The 19,072-nt window shown below is 46.6% G+C and overlaps 2 protein-coding genes across 4 annotated transcripts; one reads left to right on the forward strand and one right to left on the reverse strand.

The window, feature by feature from the left end:
* Nucleotides 1-2,182: 2,182 nt before the first annotated feature.
* On the reverse strand, nt 2,183-14,873 carry LOC309327893 (uncharacterized protein). 3 transcript variants are annotated; one of them, XM_081837514.1, is made up of 5 exons: nt 14,813-14,873; nt 4,735-4,893; nt 4,001-4,166; nt 3,164-3,240; nt 2,183-2,464 (listed from the first exon to the last, which is right to left on the reverse strand). In XM_081837514.1, the coding sequence occupies exons 1-5, from the start codon at nt 14,817-14,819 to the stop codon at nt 2,322-2,324; spliced, it is 552 nt and encodes a 183-aa protein (XP_081693640.1). In that variant the 5' UTR covers nt 14,820-14,873; the 3' UTR covers nt 2,183-2,321. The 3 variants fall into 3 exon arrangements, with proteins under 3 accessions (XP_081693640.1, XP_081693639.1, XP_081693638.1); XM_081837513.1 differs by lacking the exon at nt 14,813-14,873 and adding an exon at nt 9,747-9,813; XM_081837512.1 differs by lacking the exon at nt 14,813-14,873 and adding an exon at nt 5,432-5,631.
* Nucleotides 11,205-15,399, forward strand: PTH2 (parathyroid hormone 2). Its single transcript, XM_081837521.1, has 3 exons — nt 11,205-11,239; nt 11,318-11,432; nt 14,711-15,399. The coding sequence occupies exons 2-3, from the start codon at nt 11,329-11,331 to the stop codon at nt 15,120-15,122; spliced, it is 516 nt and encodes a 171-aa protein (XP_081693647.1). The 5' UTR covers nt 11,205-11,239; nt 11,318-11,328; the 3' UTR covers nt 15,123-15,399.
* The last annotated feature ends 3,673 nt before the right edge of the window (nt 15,400-19,072 follow it).

Below are 19,072 nucleotides of genomic sequence, written 5' to 3' on the forward strand. Positions count from 1 at the left end.
CTTAACTCCCCACAAGGGATAGAAACAGCTAACAAAACACAAGAAGCCCCAGGAGAGGCCGACTTAGCAACAAGGTTGTAGCTAACACTGCATCCCTTTTATGAACGGCTGGAAGTAGCAGCTGTCAGAGTTCAGTCTGGAGGGTCAAGTGTTAGCTCTAATGTTGTGCCTCCCTTATTCGGAAATGAAGATTTAGAAACGCACACCCACGTTTTGAAAGCAAGGGGAATTTGATTCCTTTTTTTAAAAAAAAAAAAAAGAGGGAAGAAGTCAAAATTTTGTAATACGTTTTTACTGGTTTTACCATTTAATTTTACATTCACACATAAAATAGAATCAAAAAGTGTAGAATTCTCAGAATTCTCAGACTTCCTTCCTCCCCTCCATAGTCCACTAATAGCTATTTTCCACTGCATAGCATATCGTCCTCTATCCTTAAAACTCTATTTAGAAGAAGTCAAAATTTGTGCAGTCTTTCAGGCAAATTGAAAATTGAGAATTGTCTGCAATATACCACATCGGCATATATGTACGTATATAATACATAATTTTGACCAAACTGCGGGAGGCAGTGGAAGACAGGAGTGCCTGGCGTGCTCTGGTCCATGGGGTCACAAAGAGTCGGACACGACTAAACAACAACAACAACAGTAATAATACATAATCATATGATGTGCTACATATATCACATATCAAATCAAAAAGCTTTTTAAAAAAGGACTGTGCTTATAATTTATTTTCAGCCTTATACTAGCACTGACTTATCTCTATAAAGTTAGTAACAAAATACATAGGTCAATGTTATCTTGAACTTTGTTGCACCAGGCTCCTCCCCACCCTCCAAATTGTGTTGTCTTCTTTCTTTCTTTTAATGATTTGTTGTGGGGGGCAGAGTACTTTTAATACATTTTAATTGTGCAAACCTAAATTTCATGGTATGCACTTCAATCCCTTCCACAAACTAGTGACCACTGGGAGGGAACCTGTGTACCTATGAAAATAAACAAATAGTAGTGTTTTGTTTTGTTTTTAGAAAGGCACAAGTTATGTTCCAACTCCCATTTACTGTGCCCTCACACCATTTCCAGTGCTGGGTTTCTAACCCGTGTTCACAAAGTGTTATCCAAAACGCATATGTATCCTGTACTTTGTAATAATATAGTATTGTCTGAGGTGTTGTTTCTCAAACCAGCTTCACATCCATGGGTGTCCTTGAGCTGTTTCAATTCCTCTCCAGCCAAGGTGTGAAAACACACCTGCATAAGAACATCCCAGCCTTGCCAACACCAAATTGACAGTGCTGATATGAACAGCTGGTGGGAAGTCGCAGGAGGAAGAGCTGTGAGATGGACCACAACTTCACTGTGCTCTAGGGTGGTAACGTGAACACACTCATAAAAATCAGCACTGGTTACGGGTGGTTCTGCAAGTAGCAGCATCAGGGAACACTGAGCTGCTTCACTCTGGAGATTTGATGTGGGATGGTGGATGTGATTGTCTGTTGGGAGTTGTTAAAATGGTACTTCGACCACCTAGGGACGAGGTGGCGCTGCGGTCTAAAACACTGAACCACTTGGGCTTGCCGGTCAGAAGGTCGGCGCTTCGAATCTGAGTGGTGGTGGTGAGCTCCCGTTGCTCTGTCCCAGCTTCTACCAACCTAGCGGTTTGAAAGCACACCAGTGCAAGTAGATAAATGGGTACTGCTGTGGCAGGAAGGTAAATTGTGTTTCCATGCGCTCATGGTGTTCCGTTGTGCCAGAAGCAGTTTAGTCATGCTGGCAACATGACCCAGAAAAGCTGTCTGTGGACAAATGACAGCTCCCTCAGCCTGAAGCGAGATGAGCACCACAACCCCATAGTCGCCTTTGACTGGACTTAACCGTCCAGGGCTCCTTTACCTTTTACTTTCACCACCTACGTTCAACCTGTATATTTGTAAATATTACAGAACTCCACAAGCTCCCAGCGACCCCTTGCCAAAGGAAATGAAACCCAGGAACTTCACAGTGATGGGAGAGGTGGGGTAAGTTTAAAAATGTGAAGCTGTTGAATCCTGAGTCTGACCTACTCTAGAATTCAAGAGTGGGGGGTCTCAAGATGATGTTGGTCTCCATCAGCCTCACTCACTCAGCACTGTTGTGAGTTGTCGCCCCCAGCAAAAACACTCAATCCAGAGAAGAGCTAGAAGATCGAAAGGCAAGGCACGTTTATTAGGCTGCAATAAGAACACTGATGACACTGGAATGTGGGCAGGTCTTGGAATCCTACACTGGGCCAGGATTCCGTCATTAAGTGCTTCCGGTCCACAAAGTTGGGGAAGATCACTGCTGCCACCCAGCCACGATTAACCAAGCAGCCCCCAAAAGTAGGAACACAGTGATGCTTAGCAGGACTATGACAGCCACCAGCCCTCCTGAGAGGCCTCCGAATGCAACATCCATGGAACGGAAACTGATAGGTAGACCTGCCGTGGAAGGAAAGGGAAAAGAGATGGGACACATTTAGTATATGTAGTTAGCCTGTAATATGCACAGGGGTCATGTTCTGGGGACTGCACCTAAAGCCAAAATCATGTGCTTTGACCATATTTTGGAAACAAGGCATTGCTCAACAGGCACCCAGAGAGACAAGCTGCCTTAAATTGCTTCACACTTCCTCTTCCCCCAAAGAACTCTGGGTTCCCCTCTCCCTGCATTTTATCCTAACAACAAGCCGGCAGCCAAGAGTAGCTAACCCAAGCAGCTCACACAGTAACCTCTATGGCTAACTGGGATTTGAACCCAGGATTCTTAAGTCCAGCCTTCTAACCGTTACACCGCACCGTTTCTCAAATGTCTGTTGGAGGACAAATGTAGGAAGTTGGTCTCACTCTAAAGAAGGGGTGGGGGACCTGTGGACCTCCAGACAATGCAGGACTCCAACTCCCATCATCCCCAACTAACACAGCCAATGGTCAGGGATGATGGGAAATGCAGTGCAGCAGTATCTCTGGAGGATCACAGGTTTCCCCACCGTTCTTCTAGGAAGGAAGCCTCTCTCCAGTCCTCTATCCGCCCTCCCCCCCCAAAAAAAACCCTTTATAAATCTTGGACCTGGACTACGAAGACGCCTGAAAGCTGGAGTTCCCCTTGTACCTCCACCACCCCTCTGCCCCACATGTCACCTCGTGTGTGGAACGGCCGGGACCAGTTGGTTGCAGCAAGGAGAGTCTGGATTTGATTGTAGAGAAGGTACCGGGCACTGTCCAAATTTGGAAAGGCAAGAAAAACAGATTCGGGCATGACGTGGTTAATGCTTTATGGGACACACACATAAAGCCCACTTTCCCCTCAGAGGTTTTTCAGATTATTATCCTTCTCTTGGTGTTGGTGCTGACCTTTAAAGCCCTAAACGGCCTCAGTCCTGTATACCTGATGGAGCGTCTCCACCACCGTTCAGCCCAGACACTGAGGTCCAGCGCCAAGGGCCTTCCAGCAGTTCCCTCCCTGCAAGAAGCCAAGTTACAGGGAACCAGGCAGAGGGCCTTCTCGGTAGTGGCACCCACCCTACCAGACTTTTAGAAGACATCTGAAGGCAGCCCTGTTCAGGGAAGCTTTTAATGTTTAATAGACTATTGTGTTTTAATATTTTTTTGGAAGCCACCCAGAGTGGCTGGGGAAACCCAGCCAGATGGGCGGGGTATAAATAATAAATTATTATTACCGGTATTATTATTATTATTATTCTCCTGAGGAACTCTGAGCAGGATAGATATTGGTTGCTTCCAGATGACCTGTTTAGTAGGCATTCGTCCTGATTCGTTGGAACAAAGTTTGTAAGAAGGTTATACAACAGGCATTATTTATTGCGCATTCTTTCCCTCGCTCCCTCAGGAGGTAGTGATGGCCGCCAACTAGGATTAGACAAATTCATGGAGGGCAAGGCATGCAATTGAGACAAAGATGACACCATTCCTCTGCGAACAAGATATTTGCCCAATGAGACCAGATAAACTTCTCACCTGTACCCTCGCCCAGGAAGGACTGCTTTCGTGCAGTTGCCACTGAGGCAAACTAAGGTGGGCCCCACCTCATAAGCAAGGTCTTTTGTGATCAAAGGCTCCTCTGCCATTGGGCCACAATAGGGTATAGGGAACTTCCGACCAATCTTATAAGTGTGGTTGTGTCCTGGAAGGAAAAAGAGCAATCTGATCTATTCTCTCTTAAGAACCCAAGAGAGGCGGGAGATTCAAATTACTTGGTGATAGATGTTGATATACAGTGTAGCATCTGCCAACTGCCCAACAGTAGGGCCAGCCCCAGCAGCAATATGGCAAGCCTCTCAAAATAGGTGGTTTTATTATGTACATTTGGAAAGAGATAATAATAATAATACACCCATTTCCCTCCCCCTTTACAATAACCCTATAAGGTAAATTGGGTTGCGCCAGTGAGCTTCATGGAGTGGGGATCTCAACCCACATCTCCCCAAGTATTAGTGCATGTTCTCAACGTTTACTGACCCAACCTTCCCTCCAGCTTCTTCCTAGAGAAGGTGGAAATGATAGAGAAAGGCAAACAGAGGACTAATTCCTTTCAGGATAATATGGAATGGAGCACCACAGTTTCTGTACAAGTCAGGGATGTTGCGCTTTCCAAAACACCACTGGAAGGAGAATTTTTTGAAGTGCCAACTTATCAACAAAACTCTTGAGCAACTTTTTGCTTTATTCCACAGACTCACCACTTCCATTACCTTCTGGTTTCACTTCCACCTCTATGGTAGCTGTCTCCCGGGAGGCCTGGCTAGGATCCAAGTCCTCTCTGGTCCACTGTTCATACAGGCAGTAGGCAGGTCGGAGCCAAAGAACGGTTGAGAGGCGGGAGTCCGGGTAGTATAAGGAAACAGGGTAATCTAATGAGTAAAGGAGGAAGGAGGGAAAGGAAACAAAAACATGCAGATGGGAAAGCAGTTGAGGAAAAGAAGAACATGGTGCTTGGATGTTATAGCTTCTATATTACACTGCTCTCAGCTGACTGTATTGCCTCCTTATGCCCCCACCCCAAATTCCCACAGGGACAGAATCCCAGCATCCTTCGTCCAATGAGCATAAGCTCCTTCTGCTTTCCAGAATTCAGCAATCTCCCATGGTTTCATTTCAAGGTTAAAGCCCTAAATGGCCCAGTATACCTGAAGGTTGCTCCTGCCAAACTAGCAGTTCAAAAGCACGTCAGTGTGCAAGTAGATAAAGGTACCACTCCAGCGGGAAGGTAAATGGTGTTTCCGTGCGTTACTCTGGTTCGCCAGAAGCGGCTTGGTCATGCTGGCTGTACGCCGGCTCCCTCGGCCAATAAAGCGAGATGAGCGCCACAACCCCAGAGTTGTCCACGACTGGATTTAATGGTCAGGGGTCCCTTTACCTTTTAGTATAGTTGCAGCCCGAGTCACTCACCTAGTACCAGCAGAGAAGCAGATCCGCCATATAGCAGAAGGTTTATGCCAAACAATAACATTGCCCCCTTCATCTTTGAAACAGGATAAGCAAACCCACCACAAAGGCTATAAAGATTGCTTTCCCAAAGCTACAACTGATCTGAACTAGAGGGGAAGGAGCAGACAGGGATATTTAAAGGGGAAAAGACTCAGGCCACATGAGCTCCTAAAGAACTTTAAATTTAAAGAACTATGATACCACTTTAAACAGTCACAGCTTCTTCCACAAAGAATTATGGGAGCAGGAGTTTGTGAAGGGTGCTGAGGGTTGTCAGGAGTCACCCCACATCACACCCCCAGCTACAGTTCACAGATTTCCCTGTGAACAGGGATTCATTGTGAGCCACTTCATGAAAAGTAGCTCTGTGAGAAGAACTGGCGTCTCCTAACTTCTCTCAGCACCCTTAACTCAATGCAGTTTTGGAGATTTTTGTTGTCAAAGAGTGCCAAATCAGCTTTCATTGTGCAACCTGAATTGGCTGTGTGTGTAAATGCATCTCACCTAAAAATATTTCTAGGACAATCCCAGACATCTCTACTCAGAAGTAAGTCCTGTTAAACTCAAGAAGACTTACTCTCTGGTAATTGAGCACAATATTTCAGTCTGTTCTTTTCTTTTTTTGTTGATAAATGAATACCCTGTGTCCTTCGAGCATATTCCATGTGGCTTATGGGGAGGGGGGTGGAATTATAAATGCCACAAAATCAAATCACATGCACTTAAAAAAACAACAACAACCTGCCAAATCTATAAACAGCAGAGCAGGAAATAAAAACCGCCTGGATAAAAATCAATGTTAGGTTAACAAAAAGTAAGTTCAAACAAATGTGCAAAATAGCAGCAATAAAACACACACATATGCTGAATTAAAATGCCTCGATGAATAAAAATGTTTTTATCTTGCCCTGGAAAGTGGCAACAAATTTAGATGCCAGCAAGGTAAGGACTGTTGTGTCTCCCCAACAGAGCTTGCAGAAAATCCCTACCCTAAAGTTGTTCATGCAGAATTTTCACTGAATTCAACAGCATTTCCTCCAGCCCCAATAAATATGGTCTTAGTCTTGCTCTCTGTGTTCTGTCCACCTCCTACCCTTATGTAACTTGTGTAAAAACAGTGCAGTTAGTCCTCCAGATGAATTGCAGGCGTGGCCAGCCCAACCATTGGACAGAGTGAGGCGACTGATTCTTTGGTGTTATGAAAGGTTGGCAAATTGTTACTTGTTTAATTTATTCTTACTGGATTGTATCCAGCTAAATTATAGATGTGTTGAAATGATTGGGCCTAAATTAGCTCTGGCCATTAATTTCAGTGGACCTATGCGATGACTGATGTTGAATACAATCCACTGGATTTTTGCTGCCAAGCAGGGATGGGTGACTCTGTCCATTTCTGTTTCCTCACTTTCCCAGTCTTAAATTCAGTTCTACGCATCAAGTTTGCTTTTCGTTTAAGTTCTCTTTAAAACTTATCAGCATTTTAGCGCGAATTTCTCCTAATGTAAATGTGTTTGTGTAAAATTTTGCCTAATATATTGATTTCTAGGCACACCTTACCCTCTCTCTTTTTTGTACATATTACTTGGTTGGAGAACTGAGTTACAAGCACCGTTTTCAAAGGATGGCATTTTGAATCCCGTATCATTTCAGAAAGAGCAGGTTACGTAGGTTCCCCTTTCAAATGCTAACCGAATCAAATTTCTCCCCCATCCCTGCTGCCAAGGAAATACAGTAGATTTGCAGGGTTGTCTGCCTTGGGCATCGAAAACAACTTAGCCAACCTTAGGTGCTCTACACATCATGAGAACAAAGGAAGAGGTTGCTGGATCAGGCCAATGGCCCATCTAGTCCAGCATCCTGTACTCACAGAGGCCAAACAGATCTCTGGGGGGGGGGGGACTCAGAAAGGACCACAAGAGCCCTCTCGCCTCCCCCTGTGGTTTCCAGCAATGGGGATTCAGAAACATTACAGTGGCACTTTGGGTTAAGAACTTAATTCGTTCTGGAGGTCCATTCTTAACCTAAAACCGTTCTTAACCTGAGGTACCACTTTAGCTAATGGGGCCTCCCGCTGCCACCGCACCGCCGGAGCACGATTTCTGCTCTCATCCTGAAGCAAAGTTCTTAACCCGAGGTACTATTTCTGGATTAGCGGAGTCTGTAACCTGAAGCGTCTGTAACCTGAAGCGTCTGTAACCCGAGGTACCACTATACTGCTTCCAGCTGTGCAGGCAGGACATAACCACCATAGCCTGACCTGTTGGGTGGGCATTGGCTCTTTTGCCTCAGGCAGCAAAATAAAAAGCCCACCCCACCCCCACCTCAGGGCATCGCATGGGCGATCTCCCTGCCCATGACTGAACCCTTCCCAAGTTCAGGCGAACATCTCTTGCGCAAAAACACACACCAATCTAGTTGCCAGCATCTGCTTCACATCTGCGAAAGGCCTATGTTGCTTTTATATTGGAATGTTTAGACCATGGGTAGGCAAACTAAGGCCTGGGGGCCGGATCCAGCCTAATTGCCTTCTAAATCCGGCCCGCGGATGGTCTGGGAACCAGCGTGTTTTTACATGAGTAGAATGTGTGCTTTTATTTAAAATGCACCTCTGGGTTACATGTGGGGCATAGGAATTCATTCATTTTTCTTCTTCTTCACAATATAGTCCGGCCCCCCACAAGGTCTGAGGGACAGTGGACTGGCCCCCTGCTGAAAAATTTTGCTGACCCCTGGTTTAGACCCCCTTATCTCTTCCATGTCTTTCTGTTTGTTTGTGTGTGCTGGGATAAAAGTCAAGTGCCACCTCTGAGAGCAGTGGCTACGTCTGAGAAGCCCGCACATCCTGAGAGGCTTGTGAACCCGGGGGTGGGGGTGGGTGCCCAGCTCCGTTAATTTACGAAAGCAATTGAGCATCTGGCTCTGCGTCTCTGATCCCGATGCCCAATTAGTCACATTGGGGTCGGTGCTGGCAGCTGAGGCGCTATTGATAACTTCAGCGACGACAACGCCTCGCTGTGTTCCCTCCAGCAAAGTCGGCATCTGAATGTCTGATTAAGATATTCACTGACAAACCCCAGAGTCTGCGGCTCCAATCTGGTGGAATGCTCTGTCACAAGAGACTAGGGCCCCGCGGGACTTGACATCTTTCCGCAGGGCCTGCAAGACAGAGCTGTTCCACCAGGCCTTTGGTCAGGGCACAGCCTGACTCCCTCCTTTGGCAATCGTCACAGAACTTTAGCTTAATGGTTGCCATCAATTTGATTTTAATTAATTTTTATAATGAAATGTTTTTAGAATGTTGCACTATTTTATTGTTGTTAGCCACCCTGAGCCCGGCTTTGGCTGGGGAGGGCGGGATATAAATGAAATTTATTATTATTATTATTATTCCCCACGCCTTCTCCTCTCTTAATCCACCAGGTCCTTTTAAATGTTTGGTCCCATGCTCTCAGCAGCCTGGTCCAGATATACCTGGTCCAGATATATCGATATATCGAGATATCTGTAGATAGGAAGCAGCCATGAATTAAGCTGCTGTTATTAGACCCTGTATTCCCCCAGAACCAGAAGGTCCTGCCTCTTTCCACAGCAAATGCAAAGGATTGAAATATGGGTTCTGCTTGTGGACCCATGGCATAAATTGAGGAGCATAGCTGGATCTCTTCAGTTTTAGGAATATAGAACTGCTGCTTCCAGTCTGGCAATTCAGCAGGCCTGATAAAAGCGAAGTTCTTCTTGGTGGGAAGAACTTTGCCATTTTAGGCCTTGCTCTTTTACTATACAAAGAATCCTGGGAACTGTGGTTTGTTAAGGGTTCTGGGAATTGCAGCTTTGTGAAGGGTAAACTGAGGTACCTAGGATTATTTTGGGGAAGTCAGGTGCTTTAGAAGCATTGTGTGTCCATCTTCCTTCTCCTTTTCTTCTGGTAGCCTGTTATTAACCAATCCCGGTTGGTTGGTTGGTTGGTTGGTTGGTTGGTTGGTTGGTTGGTTGGTTGGATGGCTGCTGACGGAAGCTATTTTGGGAGAGGAGAAGCCAAATGGGAGTTGGCTTTAGCTAGGCCCATATGGGGAAGCCAGGTGGAATGCCCTTTGAGAGGACACTTCTGGAGAAGGCTTCATCCAGCCTGACAGATGGAGTAGGTCTTTCCTCTCGCTCAGAAACAGCCAAGTAGAATTGATGGTGGTGGAGACAGTCCTGGAAGAGGAACCCCAAACAACAATTGCCTTCAACCAGGCTGGTGGAGCAGACCTCAGTGAATATGTACAGTACATACCTTCCAACATCCGAACAGCAAAAACTGGGACGCCATCTTCCCATTTTTTGTCACAAGAGGACAGTGACCATGTGATCACTGCACGATTTCACACTGCAAACCGCCCCCAAATGCTTTTTTCAGACACAGCACCCAAAAGCGTGTGTTTTGTGGTGCCACGCAAGATCACGACCCTGAAAAAAGCATTTTTTCCCAAGGGAAATTGCAGCACAAAATCATGTAAGATCACAGCGCCCAAAATGGCTGCCATTCTCTCACAAGAAAAAATGGGATGTCCCAGTTTTTCCAGGACACTTGTGAGGTATGTGTGCATCACAGCAGCACTACTGCCTCTTGCAAATACCATGGAAATGGTGGATCTAATAACGAATACCAAAGGAAGGATACCAAAGGCCATGTTTGGCTCATGCCCGCGCTCCAACTTGAGTTTGATGCACAGTCCCTTCTCAAGAGTTGCTGTGACCCAGGATGCACTTCTTCCACCGCCCAACGGAGTGGCCCGTCTCCTTGCCCTACCCTCAGTCACATCAACTGCAACTTGTTTGTGTGCCTATTAGCGAGCCTTGTCTTAATGAGGCCTGGAGGGAAGTGAGACCACCCAGCCGCCCACCCTCCATCGACAACCAAGCGGTGAGTCACGCCATAGTGTGGGAGCAGGTTTCATTAGCGGTGGTGCTGAATGAGACCTTCCAAGTGGGGTCAAGGGGATCCGATAGCGTTTGCTCTGATAATGAGAAGACCACAAGCAGCCTAATTTCCCTGTCTTGTTAACATTCACATCATCTACATATAAACACACTTCCGTTTGCTACTTTGACTTCTAGGCACAAGTTCAAAAGGTTTTCAGCGGGACAAAAGAAAACCTCTTGAACCTGCGCATAGAAGTCCCAGGCCAAACGGAAGAAATTGCAGGCAAAGGGAAGTGTGGATGAAGCCCCCCCCCCTCCACAAAGACACCACAAATGCATATAAAACCTGCAATTTTTTTCCCACTAAAAAATTCCACTCTGCCTGTGCCTATGGACTTTTAACATCAATGTGTTCTCACCAAAGTCTCCCCACTATCCCCCACAAGACTTTTCCATCCTTCTGTTCAGTTCCATCATCTTTAATCACCCATCGTTTATTTTTCTCAGTCACATTTTAAACGCCCCCCCTCTCTCTCACACACACACACACAATTACTCTCCTATCTCACATTTCCCCCTCCACAGTCCATATTCTGACCCCATTCCTTGCTGTGCCTCATTATTTTCTTTTATTAGAGTGACCCGGGGGCAACCCATTCCAATCCGATCCATTCCTTCTTTTCCTGCCTCAAAGCATCGTCCTGCCTTCCCATTGATCTGGACCCCGACGCCTCCACTTGCCCTCTGTGCTGATGTCACAAGCAGAGGCAGAGGGGTATAAATTCACCAGAGGGAGATTGCTGGAGGCAGGAAACAGAGGACTGGGATACAAGAACCCCTGTGCTGTGTCACCAACATACATAGGTAAGGAGTCCAGGGGTGGGAGCCTCCCGGAGTTGCCCTTTTCACATACCAATCCCTTTCCCTGTCTTTCCCTCCTAGCCTCAGGAGCCATGGAAGCAGCATTTGGAGCCTGCAAAAGTCCCAGAGCCACCTTAGTCATTCTCAGTTCTTGCTTGCTGCTGTCTTCGGGGGCTGTGGTGCACAACTCAGGCAGGTAAGTTGAAGGGCTTTTTCTTTGTGTGAGGTTTTTTCCCTGACCACCTTTTCCATCAGTCATTCTAGATCTGTTAAAAACCACGCGAGCCATTCTCCACCTGAACCAGATTTACAGTGGGCAAGATTGCGCAGGGTTGGCAGGTGTGTGTGTGCCTTTAAAGTTTAGTAACATGACCAAAGTCTTGCAAAAGAGTATGTGGCAGAGAAGGGGATTGGGAAAGGAAAGGAGAAAGTTCTTCACCCAGAATAGTTTTTAAGAATGTGTTGGTCGGGGCAGCCAACACAGTGCCATCCAGATGCAGCCAGTGTAGCGTCGTCCCATCAGCCCCAGTCAATGTGAGCGATGGTCGGGGATGATGGGAGTTGTAGTTGGACAACATCTTGGTGGAACCAAGTTGACTATCCCAATATAGGCAGTGGAATAAATCGGGGGAATACCTTTTGGGGAACCTCCTCTCTCACTTTTTCAACTGCTGGTTGCTTCTTTCTCTTCCGAAAGCGAGGCTGGGGGGGAAAGACATTAATACTGACTCTTTATCCTTTTCGGGGGGAGAAGAGGCAGCAAGAAGGTGCAAAGGGAGAAGTTTGTAGTTGCAGGAGAGGAAAAAGAGGGGCTGGGCTGGGAAGGGTTAAACAGAACATGGATGGAGCAGGGGCTTTGTTTCAAAGTATAATGAGAGGTTCTAGACTTGGAAAGACTTAGGGCTCTTCCAGACTGTCACTATTTTCAGGTGAGATTCACTCACATACCCGCAACAAACCCCCGTACCCAAAAGATCAGATGTTTTGCAGTAAGGAAAGTGGCAGGAAAATGCACTGGGAAGGGGGGGGGGCGCAGCACTTCCTTTTACACAACTGCCATGTGACCAACCCACAAAGAACTCAGAATGTTCATAGTCAAGGTTGTCCAATCTCCCTGCAGACAAAGCAGGATGAACAAACAGGTTGTCTGGAAGAAGTGCTCAAATAATCCACAATTCTATTACTGATTTAAGGACTAGCTCCACCATTTTTGTCCATAATTTGCTCATGGAATTCTTCAACATGGATTCCAATGTAATGGCCAATTGCTTAGTCATGTGGGGCCTACAACAAAATGTTGCAGTGTTTGTGGAGTGCTTCTGTTCAAGATTTGAAGCCATCTTCTCCACCACCAACACCCCATATTTTCATTTCCCATCCTCAACTGCTTCTCAGTATTTCGCAGCAACTGAGCATGCTCAGTCCTTGGGCTGTTTTTGAGGTTCTCTTCTCCTTAGGTCTGTTCCCCCTTAAAGTAGTTTTCAGACTTGTGCAAACTTTGCAGTTTCCTTGAGTCCACAATAGCTCCGTCTTCTGCAGAGGTGGTGTTTTTGTTGTTTGTTTGTTTGTTTTTGTCCAAATAAACGATGAAACTCACAGCCTGGACATAAGTAATGCAGGAAATGACAGTTTTGAAGAAGAGAGCTGAAAAAGGCACAGAGAACAGGGGCCTCTTCAGACTGGTGTTTTATTGCAGGTGTATTCTGCAACATGTTCCTGACACAATCATGATGTGTCAGTAGTGGGTTTATTCTTCACGCTTTATTTGTCATTCAGCGACGCTTCCTCAATGCTACGACATTATTGCTTTTCAGAGGGGCATGACAAAAGCAGGACAAAAATAAACCAGAACTTTTGGGTAAAGAAAGTTATGGGATCCCAGCAACTGGCTATGGGATTATTACTGATTGTAGACAAAGCAGTATATGACCACCCCAAAACTTTTGCAGGCATAAACTGAATGGAAAGCAGAATAATAATAATAATAATTTATTATTTGTACCCCGCCCATCTGGCTGGGTTTCCCCAGCCACTCTGGGCGGCTTCCACAAATACCAAAAATACACTAATATGTCATACATTAAAAACTTCCCTGAACAGGGCTGCCTTAAGATGTCTTCTCAAAGTCAGGTACAGTAGTTGTTTATCTCTTTGACATCTGATGGGAGGGTGTTCCACAGCCCTCTGCCTGGTTCCCTGTAACCTCACTTCTCACAAGGAGGGAACCGCCAGAAGGCCCTCGGCGCTGGATCTCAGTGTCCGGGCTGAACAATGGGGGTGGAGATGCTCCTTCAGGTATACTGGGCTGAGGCCGTTTAGGGCTTTAAAGGTCAACACCAACACTTTGAATTGTTGGTGCATAGCCAACCTTATTGCCTTGTGAGTACGTCAGTGAGAATGCACCATGAAACAGGTGTCTGGAGAGGCCCAAAAATCTATCAAATGTCTAATTCAGGGGTCAGCAAACTTTTTCAGCAGGGGGCCGGTCCACTGTCCCTCAGACCTTGTAGGGGGCCAGACTATATTTTTTGGGGGGGAATGAACAAATTCCTATGCCCCACAAATAACCCAGAGATGCATTTTAAGTAAAAGGGCACATTCTACTCTGGTAAAAACACGCTGGTTCCCGGACTGTCCACGGGCCGAATTTAGAAGGCAATTGGGCCAGATCCGGCCCCCGGGCCTTAGGTTGCCTACCCATGATCTAATTGAACAGTTGAACAGAACAGGGAATTAATAGCAGGGAATGCCTGTCCTCTCCTTGCCTCTCTTGAGAGCACCCCGGAGGCATCTGCCTGGCAGGGACAGAATGCTGAAGGCAGACACTGAGCCAGCAACACACACCCCAGAATCTGAGCTCTCCCCTCAAGGGACCTTACTGGTGGAGGGGCCTCTAGTGTCTTCCAGCAGGCTTGAGACTATGGTTTCTTACTCCGCTTCTTGCCTATTAATTAAGCTTCCATTATTTCCCACCAACTAACAGCTGCCAGGTGATATAAAATTCCTAGCGCAGGGTTGGGGGACCCGCAGAGCTCACATTTGAAGCAATGCAGCTCCCTTCAGCACCAGCCAGCAGGGCCAATGGTCAGGGGCAGCAGGAGTTAAAAGCACCCAACTCCCCTCTCATCAAAGAACTGTAGTTTGTGAAGGGTGCTGGGAATTGTAGCTGTGTGAGGGATGAACTGCAGCTGCCGGGACTCTTTGGGTGGGTGCGCTGTAAATGTATTCTGTATACGCAGCCTAAATCTTTATAAATATATTTAGTCTTTATTAAGGCACCAAAAGGCTTGTTTTTGCTGCAGCAGGCTAACACAGGTGGCTTTCTGGAGATTGCATATTGTGTGAGCAAGACCTTAGGGGGATCTGTACTTGTGCTGTGCTTCCTTCAGAAGGCAATATTAGGACTCCTCCTTGGTTCCAATCTACTTGATCTCTCCTCTGGAGAACTCAGGTTTCCTATACTTTCTCTCCCAGCAGGCTCTGGAGAAGTGAAGTGTCCCAGTATCCTCCACCAGGGGGCAGCGTTGACCTCAAAGGAGCCCCTGTTCCCTGGAGCCTCCGCATCCCATCCACTACCTTGCATGACTGGATGCTCAAGTGGATGTCCTCAGATGTCACCGCCCCCTGCGCTGAGGACAATGAAGATGAAGGGCAAAACAGGAAGTCCCGCCTGTGGGGCCCAACAAGACAGGAAGCTCCGTCTCCTAGGGGCCAGAAGGTGGCGCTGTACCAAGCCAGCTGGGTTCCAGGTTGGGGCAGGAAGCGAAGTATTGTGCTAGCGGATGATGCCGCCTTCAGGGAGAAAAGCAAGATGCTGACAGCCATGGAGAGGCAGAAATGGCTCAACTCCTACATGCAAAAGCTTTTGGTGGTGAACTCTGAGTAGGAGGAAGTGGGGGGATTGGCAGGAGGTAGAGCGGGCACGGAGATGCGAGGTGCAAGAAGGGTCAACCCAACTGCATTTCGCCTCTCTCAGAACCAAATCCAGGGCATTGCTTGAGTGACTGAGTTTACTTACGTGCTGTTTTTCCACAAGGAGCGGGACCCAAAGCAAAACGACTACAGGGGAACCTCGGTTTTCGAACTCAATCCATTCCGGAAGACCGTTCGGCTTCCGAAAAGTTCCAAAACCAAGGATCAATGGGCTGGCTGCAAAGTCAATGGGGGGGTTTTGAAAACCGGAGCAGTTACTTCCGGGTTTTCGGCGTTCGGAAGCCAAAACGTTCCAAAACGGAGGCATTCAGGAACCGAGGTTTGTCTAATGGTTCATTTTTGCCATTTTTGAATTTACTGACATGCTCTGTATTCCGTACACGGAAGCCAAAACGTTCCAAAACGGAGGCATTCGGGAACCGAGGTTTGCCCATGTACGGAATACAGAGCATGTCAGTAAATTCAAAAATGGCAAAAATGAACCATTAGACAAACATAGAATAAATTATACACACACACACACAATGGTACCTCGGGTTACATATGCTTCAGGTTACAGACTCCGCTAACCCAGAAATATTACCTCAGGTTAAGAACTTTGCTTCAGGATGAGAACAGAAATCGTGCGGCGGCAGCGCAGCGGCAGCAGGAGGCCCCATTAGCTAAAGTGGTGCTTCAGGTTAAGAACAGTTTCAGGTTAAGAACAGACTGCCAGAACGAATTAAGTTCTTAACCCAAGGTACCACTGTATAACCAATCTAGGTTTAGGTATATAAATAAAAAACAAAACAAGAATTAACTGACAATAAGGTTTCTGGTTCTGATCTTCCTGCACTCTGAGGTGGGCGGTGTATCAACTGACCATTTAGAACAGGAATAGGCAATTGGAAGTCTGGAAGCAGCATTTTACCACCCCTCCACCCTAAAAGGCTTTTTACCGATTGTGCTCCTGCATAGCTCCTGATGCCAGGGAACTCGGACGCACCCAAAACACATCCACGGTTGAGTTGCTCAGCGATTTATCCCTAGCTGAGAGCCAGGCGAAATCTCTTTCACCCCTGCAGTTGGGATGGCTAGTTGGTGACCCTGTAGGATTCCAACCCCCATAATCACTGCTGGGCCCCTCCAGATGATAGATTTATTCAACATTCATCCTCATTTGTTTGTACAAAGCTGGGTAGACTATGGCTGTGCACACATAACTGGCTTAAAACACAGTGGGGTTGTGTCATTTCCCCCTCTAAATGCCTCCTCTTTGAGCTGCTATTAGGTCCACAGTGGGTGAAAATGCATGTACCTGCATCTTCCATGCCTGCCCCACATATGCAGGTCTAATAGCTGCAGGTGCGTGTGATTTAGATTGGGGAAATGGTTCATTGGAAATGATTAAGCCTTGCCTCCATAGCACAGCTGATTTAAAGTGAAGCGGGGGGAAACACTTGGGGAGCCAATAATGGATTTTCTCCTTCAGCCCTTAGGTGGTGAAATGTAGGAGGTCTGTTGCAGTAAAAACCCTTGAAGAAAAAAAGAATCAGGTTGAATAAGACAATTTAGAGCTGGATGGGTCCTTAGAGGTCGTCTCGTTCACCCTTGCTCAGGGCATGAAACTTGCAACTACAGCAGGAAAGGGGAAGTCTGACCTCCAGAGATTTTGTTAGACTCCATCTTCTGTCAGCCGGAGTCAGTGCAACCAAGAGACAGGGATGATGGGAGCGGCGGTCAAAAGGTTCCCCATCCCTGAACTACGCCATTCCTGGCTGACAGCCACCCGGCCTCTTCTTAAAACACCTGCAGTGTAGGAGAGCCCGCTAACTCCTAAGGCAGACCACATACAAAACACATTTTACAGTTGAGAAGGGTCTAACGTTCGGCCAAAATCTGCTTCCCTGCAAATTCTACCCACTTTGGTCTCGTCCTGTCCTGTGAGTGACAAATAGCAAATCTGACTTGAGACTACGTAGCAGGTGGATTTATTACTGCATGAGCCTCACTAAAGGCTGTCTGAGACAGCAGTTGTGCTTGGTTTCCTAGAAAAGATGGTCACTTTGCATTGCCAATTGGCCAGAGTTGTGGGAGAAGGAAAGTCACAGGAAGGTCTGCCCTTTGCTGAACATCTGTTTCACACTCTCTCCACTTATGTTCACTTCAACATCTGTACTGAAATTGGAAGGATACAGAGAAGTTTAGGAAGGCCTCCGTGCTTGTATCTCGCACTCTCCACTTGGCTGTTTTATTTTTCCTGTTCTAATAAAATATGAGATTTAGTTTGTCTTGTTTTGTATTTCCTCTGTTGGGGGTGGGAATGAACAGCACAAAGAGGTTTCTCCAGGGAAAGGGCAAGTTATTTATTAAAAAAATAATCCCTCCTAATATTTTTATGTATACCAAAAGTGCAAACAGTTGCATTCAACAGAATTTCCTAAAAGCTAAGTAAAAACAACAAAACTATATGAAACAGAGCAATGTGTAAAATGGCAAACTAAAAATTAAAAAGTCTCAGTCCAGGCGTTTATGGTTTTCTGTGTCCACATGAATTACATAAGGGCAGTGCTTTTTTCTGGGGAGACGCAGGGGGATACATACCCCTAAACATTTTGTGAATCTAAGTTTGGCCTCATTGAGGGGGGTCCGTATTTCAAAATGAATAGGAAAATGAGAATACCCCTAAACATTATTTTTAGAAAAAAGCATTGCATAAGGGAGGGAATCTGAAAGTCCCAAGAAGGCCCACTTCTCCATTATCAACAAGTGAAAATCCACAGGTTGTGGACTGTCCAGCAGGATCTCCTCAATATATTAAAAATCGGTGTGTTCTGGTATTAGGTATCCTGTTCCCAAGTTTTTTAGGGCAGCAAAACACTGAACTAGGTTCAGTAGTGTACAGAGTTTTCAACGCCACTGTGCTTTGTGTAAAGCTGGGTGTCTGCCTGAGCACCCTAGTAACTAAATTTTATACTAGCTGCAGCTTCCAAGCCAGGCAGAAGGGTAGTACTATGTATGGGGCAGTGTGGTGCAATGGTTAGAGCATTGGGCTAAGACCTGGGAGACCAGCGTTCAAATCCTCACTCAGCCACGGTGCTCCCAGAATCACCTCAGGCCAGCCAGTCACTCATTCTCAACCTAACCTACCACATGGAGTAGTTGTGAGGATAAAATGAGGAGGAAGAGGAAGCATATAGATTGCCTTCAGCTCCAGTTAACTAGCCGGCATTCAGGTACCCGTTTAGGGCGTGCACAGCCTCTCCTGATTCAGATGTTTCAGGGAACATCTGGCAACCGCTTGTGCCAAATCACCTAATGACACCCCCCCCATGGTTTCAGCTAACTATGATAGGAAGGGCTGAGAACAAAAGTAGCGCGAAGGGCAAAATTGTGCTCTCTGGCACCCTGCAGACCAGCAGCTCCAGCCAGCATCACGAAAGGGCAGGAATGGTTGCAGTGGAGCCCATCTAACAGCTACCTGCATCGTGGGTTGTTAAAGATTAAGAAATGGCAGTATCCAGCCCAACACAGTCAGACTCAGAAGCAATAAGCTGCTCAGAACCTGTGGAAGAACAGCAGGGTAGGACTATTTCCTCTATTGCTTGTGGGCACCTGGTTTGTTGATGCACACAAGACAGGCTGCCAGACTAGATAAACCTTTGGTCAGATCTATCCGAGCTCTTAGCCTTCTTACGAACCCACAACTGCAGCTGCCTCCTTTGCAGCCATTCAATCTGCGGCACATCAGCAGGGGATCCTGTTTCGCTCCTTGCCACGAAGAGTGCCGCCTCTGTTCTTTTTTTAGGGATAGAGAAAGCTGTGCTATGCCAAGTCAGACTGCTGGTTCATTTAGCTCAGCACTGACTGACTGGCAATGGCTCTCCAGGTTTCAGGTAGGGATCTCTCCCAGCCCTGCCTAGA

This window comes from Podarcis erhardii, assembly GCF_964252035.2.
Source record: "Podarcis erhardii genome assembly, chromosome: 13".
In the NCBI taxonomy this organism is placed as follows: domain Eukaryota; kingdom Metazoa; phylum Chordata; class Lepidosauria; order Squamata; family Lacertidae; genus Podarcis; species Podarcis erhardii.

Coding starts and splice junctions, on each gene's coding strand:
- LOC309327893 (XM_081837512.1), bottom strand. CDS start 5,504: ATGAAGGGGGCAATGTTATTGTTTGGCATAAACCTTCTGCTATATGGC. Junction 4,167..4,734: donor GGTGGAAGTGAAACCAGAAG/GTAATGGAAGTG, acceptor TTTTCCTTCCAG/GACACAACCACACTTATAAG. Junction 3,241..4,000: donor CTTCCTGGGCGAGGGTACAG/GTGAGAAGTTTA, acceptor AAATTTGGACAG/TGCCCGGTACCTTCTCTACA.
- PTH2 (XM_081837521.1), top strand. CDS start 11,329: ATGGAAGCAGCATTTGGAGCCTGCAAAAGTCCCAGAGCCACCTTAGTC. Junction 11,433..14,710: donor GTGGTGCACAACTCAGGCAG/GTAAGTTGAAGG, acceptor TTTCTCTCCCAG/CAGGCTCTGGAGAAGTGAAG.